The following is a 14838-nucleotide window of genomic DNA, read 5'->3' on the forward strand; positions in this document are numbered from 1 at the left end:
ATTCTGTTTCCAATTCCAGAAAGAGCATGTGATCAAATTGAGAAGAGTTTGTTTTATGGGGACTGTTGAATGATATTTGAAGACCTATTTATGGCTTTTGCTAAAAGTTGTTTTACTGAGTCCACTTGAAGCCATGTTTGATGATTGCATCATTTCTATAGAAGGTCAACTCCTCAAAAAATCTCAAATAAACCTAAATGCATTTTCCTTCAGCATTTGGGTCATTTTGCTTTGGATACAAAACCTGCAAGCTTGTCAAAAAATCTTTACATATATTCACAATATTTAGAAAATTTTGATAAGTTAAACCTGGGATAACCATAAAGCTGTAATTTTAGTATCTTCAATAGACAGCTATATACCAGCATCTGTAAGTCTCATTGAAGAACACTTTGTGACGGACTTTGTGCTGATGTGAACTTCAAGCTGAAATGTGTTACAAATGGAGAAACAATTTTGAAGCTTGACTTAATTGGCACCCACAGTGTGAATGTACAGTATGTTTCTTAAAATGTGCCCTCAGAAGATTTTCAAATTTCTCTACAATTCTCATCTCAAAATGGCTTGTCTTGAATAATCTATGCAAGGCTGAAACAGTCATTGCAATCCACTTGCACCTTTTTAATTAGTCCACTAGCCCTAAATTTATCTTTAAATTTAAATTAGTCCTACTACTGCAATATGAAGTTTGCACACTCTGCATCCAGAATTGTACACAGTATTTCAAATGAATCTTCAAACTTTTACAGATGTCAGTTGTACAGATATCTGTCCACAAACTTGCATTTCAACATCATTGCTTTATGCTGAATTGCAGTATTTAAAAATTATTGGCTGAACTTAATTACAAATTAAATCAAAAATTACTGCTACAATGAATTACAAATGCAATAAATTTCTATATCACTTTTATCTGGTAATCAAAATGGTTTAAAGTCACCTTTCTGTTTGGCTACATGTAAGGTTTTTTTCACCTTGATCTTTGGTTTAGGATTATATTTTCAATACAATTGCTAAATTTTTGGAACATTATAGTTCTATACACCTATTCTTTAAAAGTCTGAAGTGCACAAACTAACAGGTTATTAAAGTGATAGTTTCACAGAACTGAAGTTCATTTGAGATTGTGGGTATGTTGAGTCATTGAATATTTCACTACTTCCAACTCTACCTTTGCTCCCTATTCCAATCACCTGTAATTTACAAAGCAAAGCACTTCAATTCATCTTGTCCTATGGGCTGAGATTTCCAGTTTGCTATTAGTGATGAGAATTTGTACATCATTATTTGAGTAACAGTTCATTCAAACTTAATTCATAATTTAGTTACTGTCTGCCAGACATATCTGTTAACTTGAGCAGACATCTTTTGTGCTTTGTATTTTAAATTTTGTATATAGATAAGGTCTACTACTTGAATTTGCAATAACCTTGCTGTTGCGAATGTATTGACTAAATACAGGACCATTTTATATTCTTTTGGCAGACATCGTTTACGCTCTCCTATCAGCCTAGTAAATTAGCTTGCTTAATGAGTGAGAACTTCTTGAAGTTCTTAAAGTTGAAGTGTTTCACGGGTTAAAGTTAAAGATTTCACCTGTACTGCATATTGTTTACAAAAATTAAAACTCATCCCATGTTCATTCTATAATTTTTGGTTGTCCATAGCATTTAATCCATTACTTCCAACAGATTTAATATCCTGCAGAAATCAGGGATAGCTCTCAGGAGATGCTACACTGTTATTCATTTATAAGAGACAAAAAGCTTAAGAATTTAATTGATTTAAGTTTGTTTTTGTTGGTTTCACTGGAGTCAAATCAGATTTCACGTTGGACCTGCTATCCATAAATTTAGTGAGGGGCTTAAGCAGTGTTGCAAGTAATGTAATTAGGTCGTAGCTTCTTGGACCATTTCACAGGTGTGCTTGTGATAGGAGCATCATTGCACAGTACTTTTTCCCTTCAGAATGTATCAGGAGTTCACTATGACCAAGGACCATTCTACACTTAATCCATTTACCACAACTTAAGCACAAGCTTTCTACTTCCTTACAGTTCACATGTTCATCTAAATGGGTAAATGTTCTGAGTTTTTGTCCACTATGCATGCTGTCATTGTTCCAGCTTCCAACTATCCTCTGGATGCTAACGTTCTTGCTCTGATCCTCTAACCTTATGCTTTGGATCTACCTTCTCCTGATTTGCATTCTATTTCTGTAGGAAGAAATTACCTTTTATCTACACCCTCCTAATTTTGCATGGTTTTTAGCTTGCCCTTCTGCAAGGAAACCAAGTCAGCTGCTCCACGCTCGCAGCTTAAATGCTCTATCTGATGGAACACTGAGATGAATGGCCTTCCAATTATGTCTGACTCAGATTGTGGCAATGTGTATTTCAGTTGTGGTTGACCCAATGGTTTGGAAAACAAACTATACCATAATGTACCTATGCTGCCATCTTCTGGGATCTTTGGGCATTGTACTCTGACATCCTAATCATCAGTACATGGCAGGGCCAAACCATTCAATGAAAAGACTGACATTGATAGTCCATCAGCTTGCCTCAGGATTTAATTCCATTTAACAGTGTGTCACCTGGATTAGCGAGTGATTGGACTGTGACCATCCCTCATGGCTATCAACACCACTGATTTTTGTTTATCCCTAAACTACTAATTATACCTTTTACAATTTGGATATAAAAGTAGAAGTGGTGGATAGCACCCAGTCTGTCACAGGCAAAACCCTTCCTCACCAGTGAGTACATTTACATGTCACACTACCGAAAACAAAGCAACATCGACCATCTAGGCTATACTCTCTTTTTTTCCTACTACCATTGGGTAGGAGGTACAGGAGCCTTAGGTCCCACACCACCAGGTTCAAGAACAATTATTCTACAACTATGAAGCTCCTGAACCAGTGTGGATAACTTCACTCGCCACCACTCTAAACGGAATCTGCAGGTAGTAGAATTAGTTCAAAGGCCTCTTTACAATGCAAGTTCACAGTATTTTAAGTTGCACCTTGTTTTTTTTGGTCAGTTTTTGTTTATGTATAATTTTTCAAATTCTATTGTATTTTTTTTCCTGTAAACACCTGCTTGAAAATGAATCTCAAGGTGTATAATTTGATAATAAATTTATTTTGAAACAATCAATTGTTCTAGCACTGCTTTTCACACTACACCATTGGGTACATGTTCCCAATTACAAAAAACAATCTTCCACTGTCTACTATATTCAGTGCACCCAATGCAGCCTTCTCTACATTGGTGAGACCAGAAGCTGACTGTGAGGCCACTTTGTTGAGCACATTTGCTCCCTCCACAAAAAAGCAGGATTTCCTGGTGCCGAACTATTTTAATTCCTATCTCCATTCCCGTTCTGAAATGTTGGTCCATGGCTGCCTCATTTGCCAAGAGGAGGCTACTGAGGTTGGAGGACTGTGTGAACACCTTGTATTCTGTCTAAGCAGCCTCCAACCTGATGAACACTGATTTCTCCAATTTCCAGTAATTAATATTTTCTCTTTCTCTAATCTATTCCCCACTCTGAAAACTTATTAACCCATCCTTCTATGTTTTCATCAACATCATTTATAAGTATCACAAGAGGCTGCTGTCTCATTATGGATCACTGCAGAACATCACTGATTACAGACCTTTAGGCAGATTGCCCCATTGACCACTACCCCTAACATGGGCAAACCAATTCTGAATCATGTATGAATGTATCTTCATACAATGTTTATCTATCAAATGACTCCCCCCCCCCCCCCCCCATTTCAAAGCTGTTCCACCAGGTAAATAAGAGTGTGATGGAATTGTGTCCACTTGCTTGGATGAATCAAACTTCAACAAGACCCAAAAAGATCAATACTACTGCATGACTCCCTTAATAAGCACTCCCTGCAGCAGCTGACTCCAGGAACACCTCCCAGATCTGTGACCTTTGCTGTTAAAGACAGACAGACAAACTGTTGCAGGGTCTCAGAGGGTCAAGTGACATCCCTGGAGGCAAAGGGCATAGGGAACAGCATCAGCTGCACATTCTGCCTCAAACTGCACACCACCCAGCTCAGCAACAAAGGTAAGTATTTCTGACTTTAGATTCTGAAATCCCAGCCAAACACTACAATGGGAGTAATTTTTATCAGGACTGCAGAAGTTCAAAGAGGCAGCTCACCCTAACTTTTAAGGGCAGAGGGTACAGGGAAATAAATATTGGCTTTGCTCACAAAGCTCAATACCTCCTCTGAATAAATTCTAAAAATGTGTTTTTTTAAATAATTTTATCATTTCATTGAGGTAATCAAAAAAAAAAATTAACAATCTAGGAGCACAAGAAATAAAGCAGGAATCACATTTTCATGCCAGCTCCATAACTCAGAAAATGGCAGATCTTATACCCCAGTTACACCATAGTCTCTTGATTGCTGTAGATTTTCTCTTTCACTGTACTCTACTCACCTCAGCCTCCACATCAGGCTTGGGTACAGAATCTGAATGATTAAATCCCTTTTGGATGAGACTTCTGGTTTCAAGCACTCAGCCAAAGGAATCATCAATTCCATATCTACCCTGCAAAGTGCCTTAAAGTAATGTTCTTTACAATCTGTGTAACTCTAGGGGTATAGGCTCATGCAGTCACAAGAGACTGGAATCAGGAGCAAAAAAAAAACATAGAATTCTGAGGAACTTGGAGGTCAGGCAACAAACTTGCACGCAATGTCATTAAGGCCAGAGAATTGATCATGGATTTCATGAAGGAAAAACTGGGAGAATACACACAAGTCCTCAATAGGCCAGCAGTGGAAAGGGGAGAGCAGAGTCAACATCTGAGATCTAATCTGTGCCCAACATATTGATGCAGTTATGAAGAAGGCATGCCAGCAACTATATTTCATTAGGAGTTTGAGGATATTTGCTATGTCAAAGACTCTTGCAAAATTTCTATAGATGTATGGTGGAAAGCATTCTAACTGGTTGTATTACCACTTGGTATATTGGTTCCAATTGAAACTGCAGAGGATTATAGACTCAGTTCCATCATGCGCACTAGTCTCCCTACCATGGAGGACACCTTGAAAAGGAGGTGCCTCAGGAAGGCAGCATTTATCATTAAGGACCCTTCTACCATCAGGGAGGCAGGACAGCACACTCAATGTTTTAGGAATTACTCCTGAAACTTTGCCATCAGATTTCTAAACAGTTCACGACCCATGGACACTACCTATTTTTCTCTTTTTGCACTATTACTTATTTTAACATTTATTGTAATCTATAGTAATATTTATGTATTGCAATGTACTGCTACCTCAAAACAAAAAATTTCGCAACACATGTCAGTGATAATCAACCTGATTCTGATTCTCTGGGATGTGGGAGGAAATCCAGGGAGAATTTGCAACTCCACCCAGACAGTTTCCAAGGTCAGGACTCAACATGGATCTCTGATGCTCTGAGGCAATAATTCTACTAACTACATCACTGTGGCTCAAGTAGGTTTATTGATTTGATAAAGAGTGCTGGTAAATTACTGTAATTTTTCAAAAACCATATGAATTTGGTCAAGCTTGTGGTTTTTGGCTGTTGCTGCCCAAAGAATCAAAGACAAGCAATTTGGGCCCTGTTGCACTTTTTTGAAAAATAATTAATGAACAAATTGGATAATTTGACACATAAACGACAAAATAATAAAAAGTACTGATAATCATTTTCAAACATTTATTATAATTTGCGGGCGATAACCAGGAGTTTAAAAAAAACCATCAATTCAATGAATGGTGATAAGGAGGCTGTACATTTACCTACTCCTCAAAGTCCAACCTGAACCAAGTCAAGTAAAAATCCTCGGATGCTGGTTTGCACATATTAAGATAAAATCCTGGCCATTGTAACAATGGTGTCAGTATATTTTAAATACACATGAGAATCACATGATTCTGAATACAAACCATTACTGTACATATAAAAACTACATTCATAAAATATTGCTTTTAAAAATAGCTCTGTAAAGGCTCTCCAAGAACAACTTCCAGCTGCTTAATTACTTTCTGACAGTGGTTCTCCACTTCCTCACATTCATCTGCAAAACAAAAAACACAACTCAAAATTCCAACTGAAATGACAGTAAGAAAATACTTTTTCAGCAAACAAAAGACCACAAGACATAGGAACAAAGTTAGGCCACTCATCCCATCATGGAGGGATTGTCTACTGAGTCTCTGTGGGTGGAAGTTAGGAACAGGAAGGGGTCAATAACTCTACTGGGTGGTTTTTATCGACCACCCAATAGTAACAGGGACATTGTGGAGCAAATAGGGAGACAGATTCTGGATAGGTGTAATAATCACAGGGTTGTGGTGGGAGATTTTAATTTCCCAAATATTGATTGGCATCTCCCTGGAGCGAGGGGTTTAGATGGGGTGGAGTTTGTTAGGTGTGTTCAGGAAGGTTTCCTGACACGATATGTAGACAAGCCTACAAGAGGAGAGGCTGTACTTGATCTGGTATTGGGAAATGAACCTGGTCAGGTGTCAGATCTCTCAGTGGGAGAGCACTTTGGAGATAGTGATCACAATTATATCTCCTTTACCATAGCATTGGAGAGGGATAGGAACAGACAAGTTAGGAAAGCTTTTAATTGGAGTAAGGGGAAATATAAGACTATCAGGCAGGAACTTGGAAGCATAAATTGGAAACAGATGTTCTCGGAAACGTACGGAGGAAATGTGGCAAATGCTCAGGGGGTATTTGTGTGGAGTTCTGCATAGGCACATTCCAATGAGACAGGGAAAGGATGGTAAGATACAGGAACCGTGGTGTACAAAAGCTGTTGTAAATCTAATGAAGAAGAGCTTAGGAATTATAAGAGCTTATAATGCTAGCAGGAAGGAGCTTAAGGATGAAATTAGGAGAGCCAGAAGGGCCACGAGAAGGCCTTGGTGGACAGGATTAAGGAAATACCCAAGGCATTCTACAAGTATGTGAAAAGCACGAGGATAAGATGTGAGAGAATAGGACCAATCAAGTGTGATGGTGGGGAAGTGTGTATGGAACTGGAAGAGATAGTTGAGGTAATTAATGAGTACTTTGCTTCAGTATTCACCACGGAAAAGGATCTTGGCAATTGGATCTTGACTTACAGTGGACTGAAAAGCTTGAGCATATAGACATCAAGAAAGAGCATGTGCTGGAGCTTTTGGAAAGCATCAAGTTGGATAAGTCACTGGGACTGGACGAGACGTACCCCAGGTTACTGTGGGAGGCAAGGGAGGAGATTGCTGAGCTTCTGGTGATGAATTCTGCATCATCAATGGGGACGGGAGAGGTTCCGAAGGATTGGAGGGTTGTGGATGTTCTTCCCGTATTCAAGAAAGGGAGTAGAGATAGCCCAGGAAATTATAGACCAGTGAGTCTTACTTCAGTGGTTGGTAAGTTGATGGAGAAGATCCTGAGAGGCAGGATTTATGAACATTTGGAGAAGCATAATATGATTAGGAATAGTCAGCATGGCTTTGTCAAAGGCAGGTCATGCCTTACGAGCCTGAGTTAATTTTTTGAGGATGTGACAAAACACATTGATGAAGGTAGAGCAGTAGATGTTGTGTATAGGTTTCCCCCACTATTCGAATGTACAGCATTCCTATGAAACCATTCGTAAGCCGAAATGACGCAAAGCGAAGAAGCAATTACCATTAATTTATATGGGAAAATTTTTTGAGTGTTCCCAGACCCAAAAAATAACCTACCAAATCATACCAAATAGCACATAAAACCTAAAACAACACTAATATATAGTAAAAGCAGGAATGATATGATAAATACACAGCCTATATAAAGTAGAAATAATTTATGTACAGTGTAGTTTCACTTAACAGAATCGGGAAGCTTGAGCCAAAATCGATTTGTCGAAAAAAAAATCAGCATGTACACGCCATGCATTCGCACGTACACGCACGCCATACACGCATTCGCACGTCACGCATGTGCACACACCTGCCTGTGCAAGGCTTCATGTAGTCTTTCTTGGGGTAACAAGTTTAAAGCAGCGTCTTTTTTCGTAAAAGTGAAAATCCTCTTTCGGTTAATGAAAACACGTACTAATTTAAGTCTTTCGTAAAAGCGAAATGTCGTAAAAAGAATGTTCGGAAAGTGGGGGACACCTGTATATGGATTTCAGCAAGGCATTTGACAAGGTACCCCATGCAAGGCTTATTGAGAAAGTAAGGAGGCATGGGATCCAAGGGAACATTGCTCTGTGGATCCAGACTGGCTTGCCTACAGAAGGCAAAGAGTGGTTGTAGATGGGTCATATTTTGCACGGAGGTCGGTGACCAGTGGTGTGCCTCTGGGGTCTGTTCTGAGACCCTACTCTTTGTGATTTTTAAAAATGACTTGGATGAGTAAGTGGAGGGATGGATTAGTAAATTTGCTGATGACACAAAGGTTGGAGGTGTTATGGATAGTGTGGAGGGCTCTTAGAGGTTACACGGGACATTGACAGGTTGCAAAACTGGCCTGAAAAGTGGCAGATGGAGTTCGACCCAGATAAGTATGAGATGGTTCATTTTGGTAGGTCAAATATGATGAATATAGTATAAACGGTAAGATTCTTGGCAGTGTGGAGGATCAGAGGGATCTTGGGGTCTGAGTCTATAGGACACTCAAAGCAGCTGCGCAGGTTGACTCTGTGGTTAAGAAGGCATACGGTGCATTGGATCAATCGTGGAATTGAGTATAGGAGCCGAAAGGTAATGTTGCAGGTATATAGGACCCTGGTCAGACCCCACTTGGAGCATTATTCTCAGTTCTGGTCACCTCACTACAAGAAAGATGTGGAAACCATAGAAAGGGTGCAGAGGAGATTTACAAGGATGTTGCCTGGATTAGGGAGTATGCCTTATGAGAATAGGTTGAGTGAACTCAGCCTTTTCTCCTTGGAGCGATGGAGGATGTGAGGTCACCTGATAAAGGTATACAAGATAACGAGAAGCATTGATCGTGTGGATAGTCAGAGACTTTTCCCCAGGGCTGAAATGGCTAGCACGGGAGGGCACAGTTTTAAGGTGCTTGGAAGAAGGTACAGAGGAGAGGTTATGGGTAAGTTTTTTTATATGCAGAGAGTGGTGAGAGCGTGGAATGGGCTGCTGGCGACGGTGGTGGAGTTGGATACGATAAGGTCTGTCAAGAGTCTCCTGGATAGGTACCTGGAACTTAGAAAAACAGAGGGCAATGGTAACCCTAGGTAATTTATAAGGACATGTTCGGTACAGCTTTGGGGGCCAAAGGGCTTGTATTGTGCTGTAGGTTTTCTATGTTTCTACGCCTGCTGTGCCATTCCATCACGACTGATTTATTAACCCTCTCAACCCCATTCTCGTTCCTCTTTACTGTAACTTTTGACACCCTTACTAATCAAGAACCTCTCAACCTCTGCCCTAAATATACCCAATGACTTGGCCTCTACAACTGTCCATGACAATAAAGCCCACTGATTCACCAGCCTCTAGCTAAAAAAATTCCTCCTCACCCCTTGGTCCTAGATTCCCCATGACATGAAACACCATCCACCCTTTCAAAAGGCAAAAAAGAGGTAAGTTACACGTAAACAAAGTTCTTCTTAGGTACTGGAATCTGGCATTCAATTCTTGGCATTATATATTTGGAAACATGTAAAAGATTCACTAGAGTGGTTCCAAGGCATGAGGGATCCCAACTGCAAGGTTAAACAAAGGGCAGTTGGTGGTGTTCTTCTTGGAGCAAAGGAGACTGGGAGGAGATGCGACAGAAGTGAACAAGACACACTTGAAGTAAACAGAATTTGTTTTAAGCGAAGGACTACTCAACACAATGATCCAAAGTCTGGGATGTGGGGAAAGACCTTAAACTTTGAGTAATCACCTGGAACCGAATATACGCAGGGTAGCGACAATAAAATAACTCAGGGTTTATAAAAGGGAACTGTGTAGGCACTTTGGAATAATTTGCATGAGTTAGAGGAGATGGAAACACAAATTAGCAGCAAGAGAAAACCCCTTGGTCCCTCAAGTCTGCTCAGCCATTCCAGACAGATTGTCCCTGATTTTATTGATCTCCTCTCTGCACACCTGTCCATCTCACAGGACTGATGTAATTGCTCTACCGAGAAAGAAATACAAATGTGATGGGCCAAATGGCCTCCCTATAAGTAATGAAGATTCCATATTTTAAAGGTTTAGAGAGGATAAAACTAAGTCCCTGCAGTGTAACACTTTTCAAGGAGCAATGCACTTTTTTTAAACATTGCAGTATTAAAAACTGAAAAACGGATACATTTCTAACTTAACCATTAATACTCAGAACAACTTGACTGTCTTTTTCAATTGACTGCAAATAAGTTACGGTAAAGATTTTTTAAAATGAAAACTATATTACATATTAACATTTATATTAAGATATATTTTAAATTCAGTATCTTACCTTCAAGCAGTTCTGCCAAGAAGGGGATGGTTTCAGGCAATAACACCATGTAGTTCTCCTTTAGTTTACCAGCCAACTTCAACAACATAACGAGAGCAGAATACCTCACCTGCACATTAAAATAATAATTTAACTCTTTCCATAATCATGAGTGAAAGAAATATAATCACTTTGAATGAGATTGTTCAATCACAAACACGAGGAAATCTGCAGATGCTGGAAATTCAAGCAACACACACAAAAAATGCTGGTGAACGCAGCAGGCCAGGCAGCATCTATAGGAAGAAGTACAGTCAGCGTTTCAGGCCGAGACCCTTCGTCAGGACTAACTGAAGGAAGAGTTAGTAAGAGATTTGAAAGTGAGAGGGGGAGGGGGAGATCCAAAATGATAGGAGAAGACAGGAGGGGGAGGGATGGAGCCAAGACCTGGACAGGTGATTGGCAAAAGGGGATACGAGGCTGGAGAAGGGAGAGGATCATGGGACGGGAGGCCAAGGGAGAAAGAAATGTGGGGGGAGGGGGGGGAAGAGCCCAGAGGATGGGCAAGACGGAATATTCCTTCTGGGTAGCCTCCAACCTGATGGCAAGAACATTGACTTCTCTAACTTCCATTAATGCCCCACCTCCCCTTCGTACCCCATCCGTTTATTTATTTATTCTTTCCCCCTTTTTTCCCCTCTCTTTTTTCTCCCTCTGTCCCTCTCACTATACTCCTTGCCCATCCTCTGGGCTCCCCTCCCCCTTTCTTTCTCCATAGGCCTCCCGTCCCATGATCCTCTCCCTTCTCCAGCCTTGTATCCCTTTTGCCAAACAACTTTCCAGCTCTTAGCTCCATCCCTCCCCCTCCTGTTTTCTCCTATCATTTCGGATCTCCACCTCCCCCTCCCACTTTCAAATCTCTTACTAGCTCTTCTTTCAGTTAGTCCTGACGAAGGGCCTTGGCCCGAAATGTCGACTGTACCTCTTCCTTTCAATGCTGCCTGGCCTGCTGCGTTCACCAGCACTTTGTGTGTGTGTGTGTGTGTGTGTGTGTGTGTGTGTGTGTGTGTGTGTGTTGTTCAATCACAAACTGTTTCAAAACTTCATTGAGTTACCATTATTCTGGAATGCATAACCATCCCCATGAAGTCCAATATCTCCGTTCCTTAAGTTCCTTGCCTTCTTCTGAAAGCATACTTTTCTAAATTAGCATTTCAGTAGGTTGTGAACACACCGATGATGAGCTCTAACTGTAAAATTATACTGCAGACGGTTGTTATAGCCAGGGGCTGGTAATGGGGACAAGCTCCCACTACTTAATATTAAATGGTCCCAACAGCGCGCGCCTCAAATAGCCTCTGACAACTAAGTCCAGCTCCTGACTTTCACGTGTGGTTTAGCTCCTAAACCCAGTTGCTTCGGGCAGATGGGGCTCATCTGCCGTGGTTGGCAGCTCATCTAGACCATAAGGTATAGGAGCAGAAGTAGGCCACTTGGCCCATCCAGTCTGCACCACCATTCAATCATGGGCTGATCCAATTCTTCCAGTCATCCCCACTCCCCTGCCTTCACCCCATACCCTTTGATGCCCTGGCTAATCAAGAACCTATCTATCTCTGCCTTAAATACACCCAATGACTTGGCCACCACAGCTGCTGGTGGTAACAAATTCCACAGATTTACCACCCTCTTACTAAAATAATTTCTCCGCTTCTCAGTTCTAAATGGGTGACCTTCAATCCTGAAGTCGTGCCCTCTCGTCCTAGAACCCCCTACCATGGGAAATAACTTTGCCATATCTAAGCTGTTTAGGCCTTTTAACATTCGGAATGTTTCTATGAGATCCCCCCTCATTCTCCTGAACTTCAGAGAATACAGCCCAAGAGTTGCCAGACATTCCTCATACCGTAACCCTTTCATTCCTGGAATCATTCTCGTGAATCTTCACTGAACCCTCTCCAATGTCAATATATCCTTTCTAACATAAGGACCCCAAAACTGCACACAATACTCCAAGTGTGGTCTCACGAGTGCCTTATAGAGCCTCAACATCACATCGCTGCTCTTATATTCTATAGATACCTCAAGAAATGAATGTCAACATTGCCTTCTTCAGAACCAACTCAACCTGGAGGTTAACCTTTAGGGCATCCTGCTCAAGGACTCCCAAGTCCCTTTGCATCTCTGCATTTTGAATTCTCTCCCCATCTAAATAATAGTCTGCCCATTTATTTCTTCCATCAAAGTAAGTGACTTTGCCCATTCCCTAAACAAATTTAGGCACAAATCCATTAATCCCATAGTCCAAATCATTGGCATACATCGTAAAAAGCAGTGGTCCCAACACCGACTCCTGTGGAACTCCACTGGTAACCGGCAGCCAGCCAGAATAGGATCCCTTTATTCCCAGTCTGCTTTCTGCCAACCAGCCAATGCTCCACCCATGCTAGTAACTTCCCTGTAATTCCATGGGCTCTTATCTTGCTCAGCAGCCTCATGTGTGGCACCTTGTCAAAGGCCTTCTGAAAATCCAAGTACACCATGTCTACTGCATCTCCTTTGTCTATCTCGCTTGTATTTACCTCAAAGAATTGCAGTAGTTAGTTAGTCAGGCAGGACTTTCCTTTCAGGAAACCACCCTGGCTTTGGTCTATCTTGTCATGTGCCTCCAGGTATTCCATAATCTCATCCCTAACAATCGATTCTAACAACTTCTCAACTACTGATGTCAGGCTAACAGGTCTGTAGTTTCCTTTCTGCTGCCTCCCACCCTTCTTCAATAGCGGAATAACATTTGCAATTTTCCAGTCATCCGGAACAATGCCAGAATCTATCGATTCTTGAAAGATTATCGTTAATGCCTGGAAGGAAAACTCTGATCTCAAACCTCCGCTGCCTGGCGGCTATACCCGCTCATGGGGAAGGCCTTGGGAGTAAACATTGAAGGAAAAGTCTGGAGCTGGGGTCGCCAAGGCAGTCCTACATGAGTTCAATGATGACTGGCAACTCCTGGAAAGCTGCTGGTACCAAACCGTCTCTGCTATTCCTTTGGATTCATCAGATGTGTGGAGAGGGGGAGCTTGCTACATGGGCAACAGCTTGCTCTCCATATTGTATTGCCCAGGCTTGCATATCACATAGACCGCTAGGACGCCATTTTCATGGTTGACCCCAATCAACGGAGGCCTTACATACAGTAGACAGTAAAGGGAGGCTTTCATTTGCACTGGCAATCAAAGATTAACATAAAATTATTAATCAAAGTCCTTCCATCTGGGGACAGTTCCAGAAAATGATTCCTACTTGTTCTGCTCAAAAAGCAGATTGCTAAATTGTGAAAGTAAATCTGCTAAATTTTCTGGATCATCCTCAGAGACAAATGATTATATAAACTGTTACAGAAAGCCGAAATCATTCAGTAACATCTTTGTGCAAGTACCCACCAGTCTAGAAATAACTTGTTCAAAACACCTTTATAACAAATCCGAAAGGGCAATAAAGAACAAGCACATCCCAATAACTTTAGAAAGCTAATTCTGTCGTCATTGTACCAGGTATCTATTCAGTCTCTCAGAATCAGCACCTAAGTAGGTAACAGGTTCGCCAACAATACTTGTCAAATCAAAGCTGTTATTTGCAACAAACTTAATTATCACCAATTCACCCAAATTTCTCCAAAATAATTAGGTGCTTAACATATATTCAGAACCTGATATTATTAACAATATAAAATACACCGATAAAGTATGACAGAGGAACCATTATGGAATTCTGGCTGCTTACTTTTGGTGAGCTATGCCTTGTTTTAAGCAAAATTTGGTAATTCAGTGGTTTCCAGAGGGAGTCATCAGCAATTGCAACAGAAAACTGAGCGATGCACGGGATAAGGTGATTGGTCATCCTGTCCTTGTACTCCTCCTCATCTCCCAGCATGTTTTCCAGCTGCAAAGATGACAAAGTACACAACATATTCAGTTTGTAGTACTAAAGCTACTGCAGTGTTTCATGCGTACTATCATAAAGAAGCTCATTCTATCACATAAAAGCTACTTATTCTGGACAAACCAAATCAAGTAAAACTTTTTATATAGTTTCTCCCGTCCTTCCAGCACATCATAGTAGTTTAAGAAAGACTATGCAAACAACAGACTCCCTTAGATAGCCACATGATCAAACAGCCTGCTTTAGTGACATTGATCAGGGGATAAATGTTGAAATTGTGCAATGAGACCTTTTCCATTCATCTGAGAGAGTTAAAAGGGTCACAGGGCCAAGTTAAATGTATTTTTTTGAAAGATCCTCCCACGGCCCACACCCACCTCCTGGAGGATCAGTGAGATACTTGTACTTAAATCTCTAATGGGGAGTTTGAAGCCACTGCTTTCTGAAGCTAC

At 40.9% G+C, this 14838-nt stretch overlaps 2 protein-coding genes across 3 annotated transcripts in view; one reads left to right on the forward strand and one right to left on the reverse strand.

Annotated features, from left to right (window-relative positions):
• Nucleotides 1–14838, forward strand: part of lgals8a (galectin 8a) — a 55897-nt gene that overhangs the window by 29380 nt on the left and 11679 nt on the right. Inside the window, exon 10 of one of the 2 annotated variants that reach the window (XM_072264910.1) lies at nt 20–3141. The exons of the other annotated variant lie outside the window; for it this stretch is intronic. Coding sequence (XP_072121011.1) covers nt 20 — 1 coding nt within the window. The 3' untranslated portion in view covers nt 21–3141. Of the gene's footprint in view, nt 1–19; nt 3142–14838 lie in introns of those variants that run through there. 2 annotated transcript variants of the gene reach the window in all.
• heatr1 (HEAT repeat containing 1) overlaps nt 5715–14838 on the reverse strand; it is a 106469-nt gene continuing 97345 nt past the window's right edge. The window contains exons 43-45 of the mRNA XM_072264907.1: nt 14228–14386; nt 10466–10574; nt 5715–6089 (exon numbers count right to left, since the gene is read on the reverse strand). Of these exons, the coding sequence (XP_072121008.1) occupies nt 6001–6089; nt 10466–10574; nt 14228–14386 (357 nt within the window). The 3' untranslated portion in view covers nt 5715–6000. The remainder of the gene's footprint in view (nt 6090–10465; nt 10575–14227; nt 14387–14838) is intronic.

The sequence above is a fragment of the Mobula birostris genome, chromosome 8, assembly GCF_030028105.1.
Source record: "Mobula birostris isolate sMobBir1 chromosome 8, sMobBir1.hap1, whole genome shotgun sequence".
NCBI lineage: Eukaryota > Metazoa > Chordata > Chondrichthyes > Myliobatiformes > Myliobatidae > Mobula > Mobula birostris.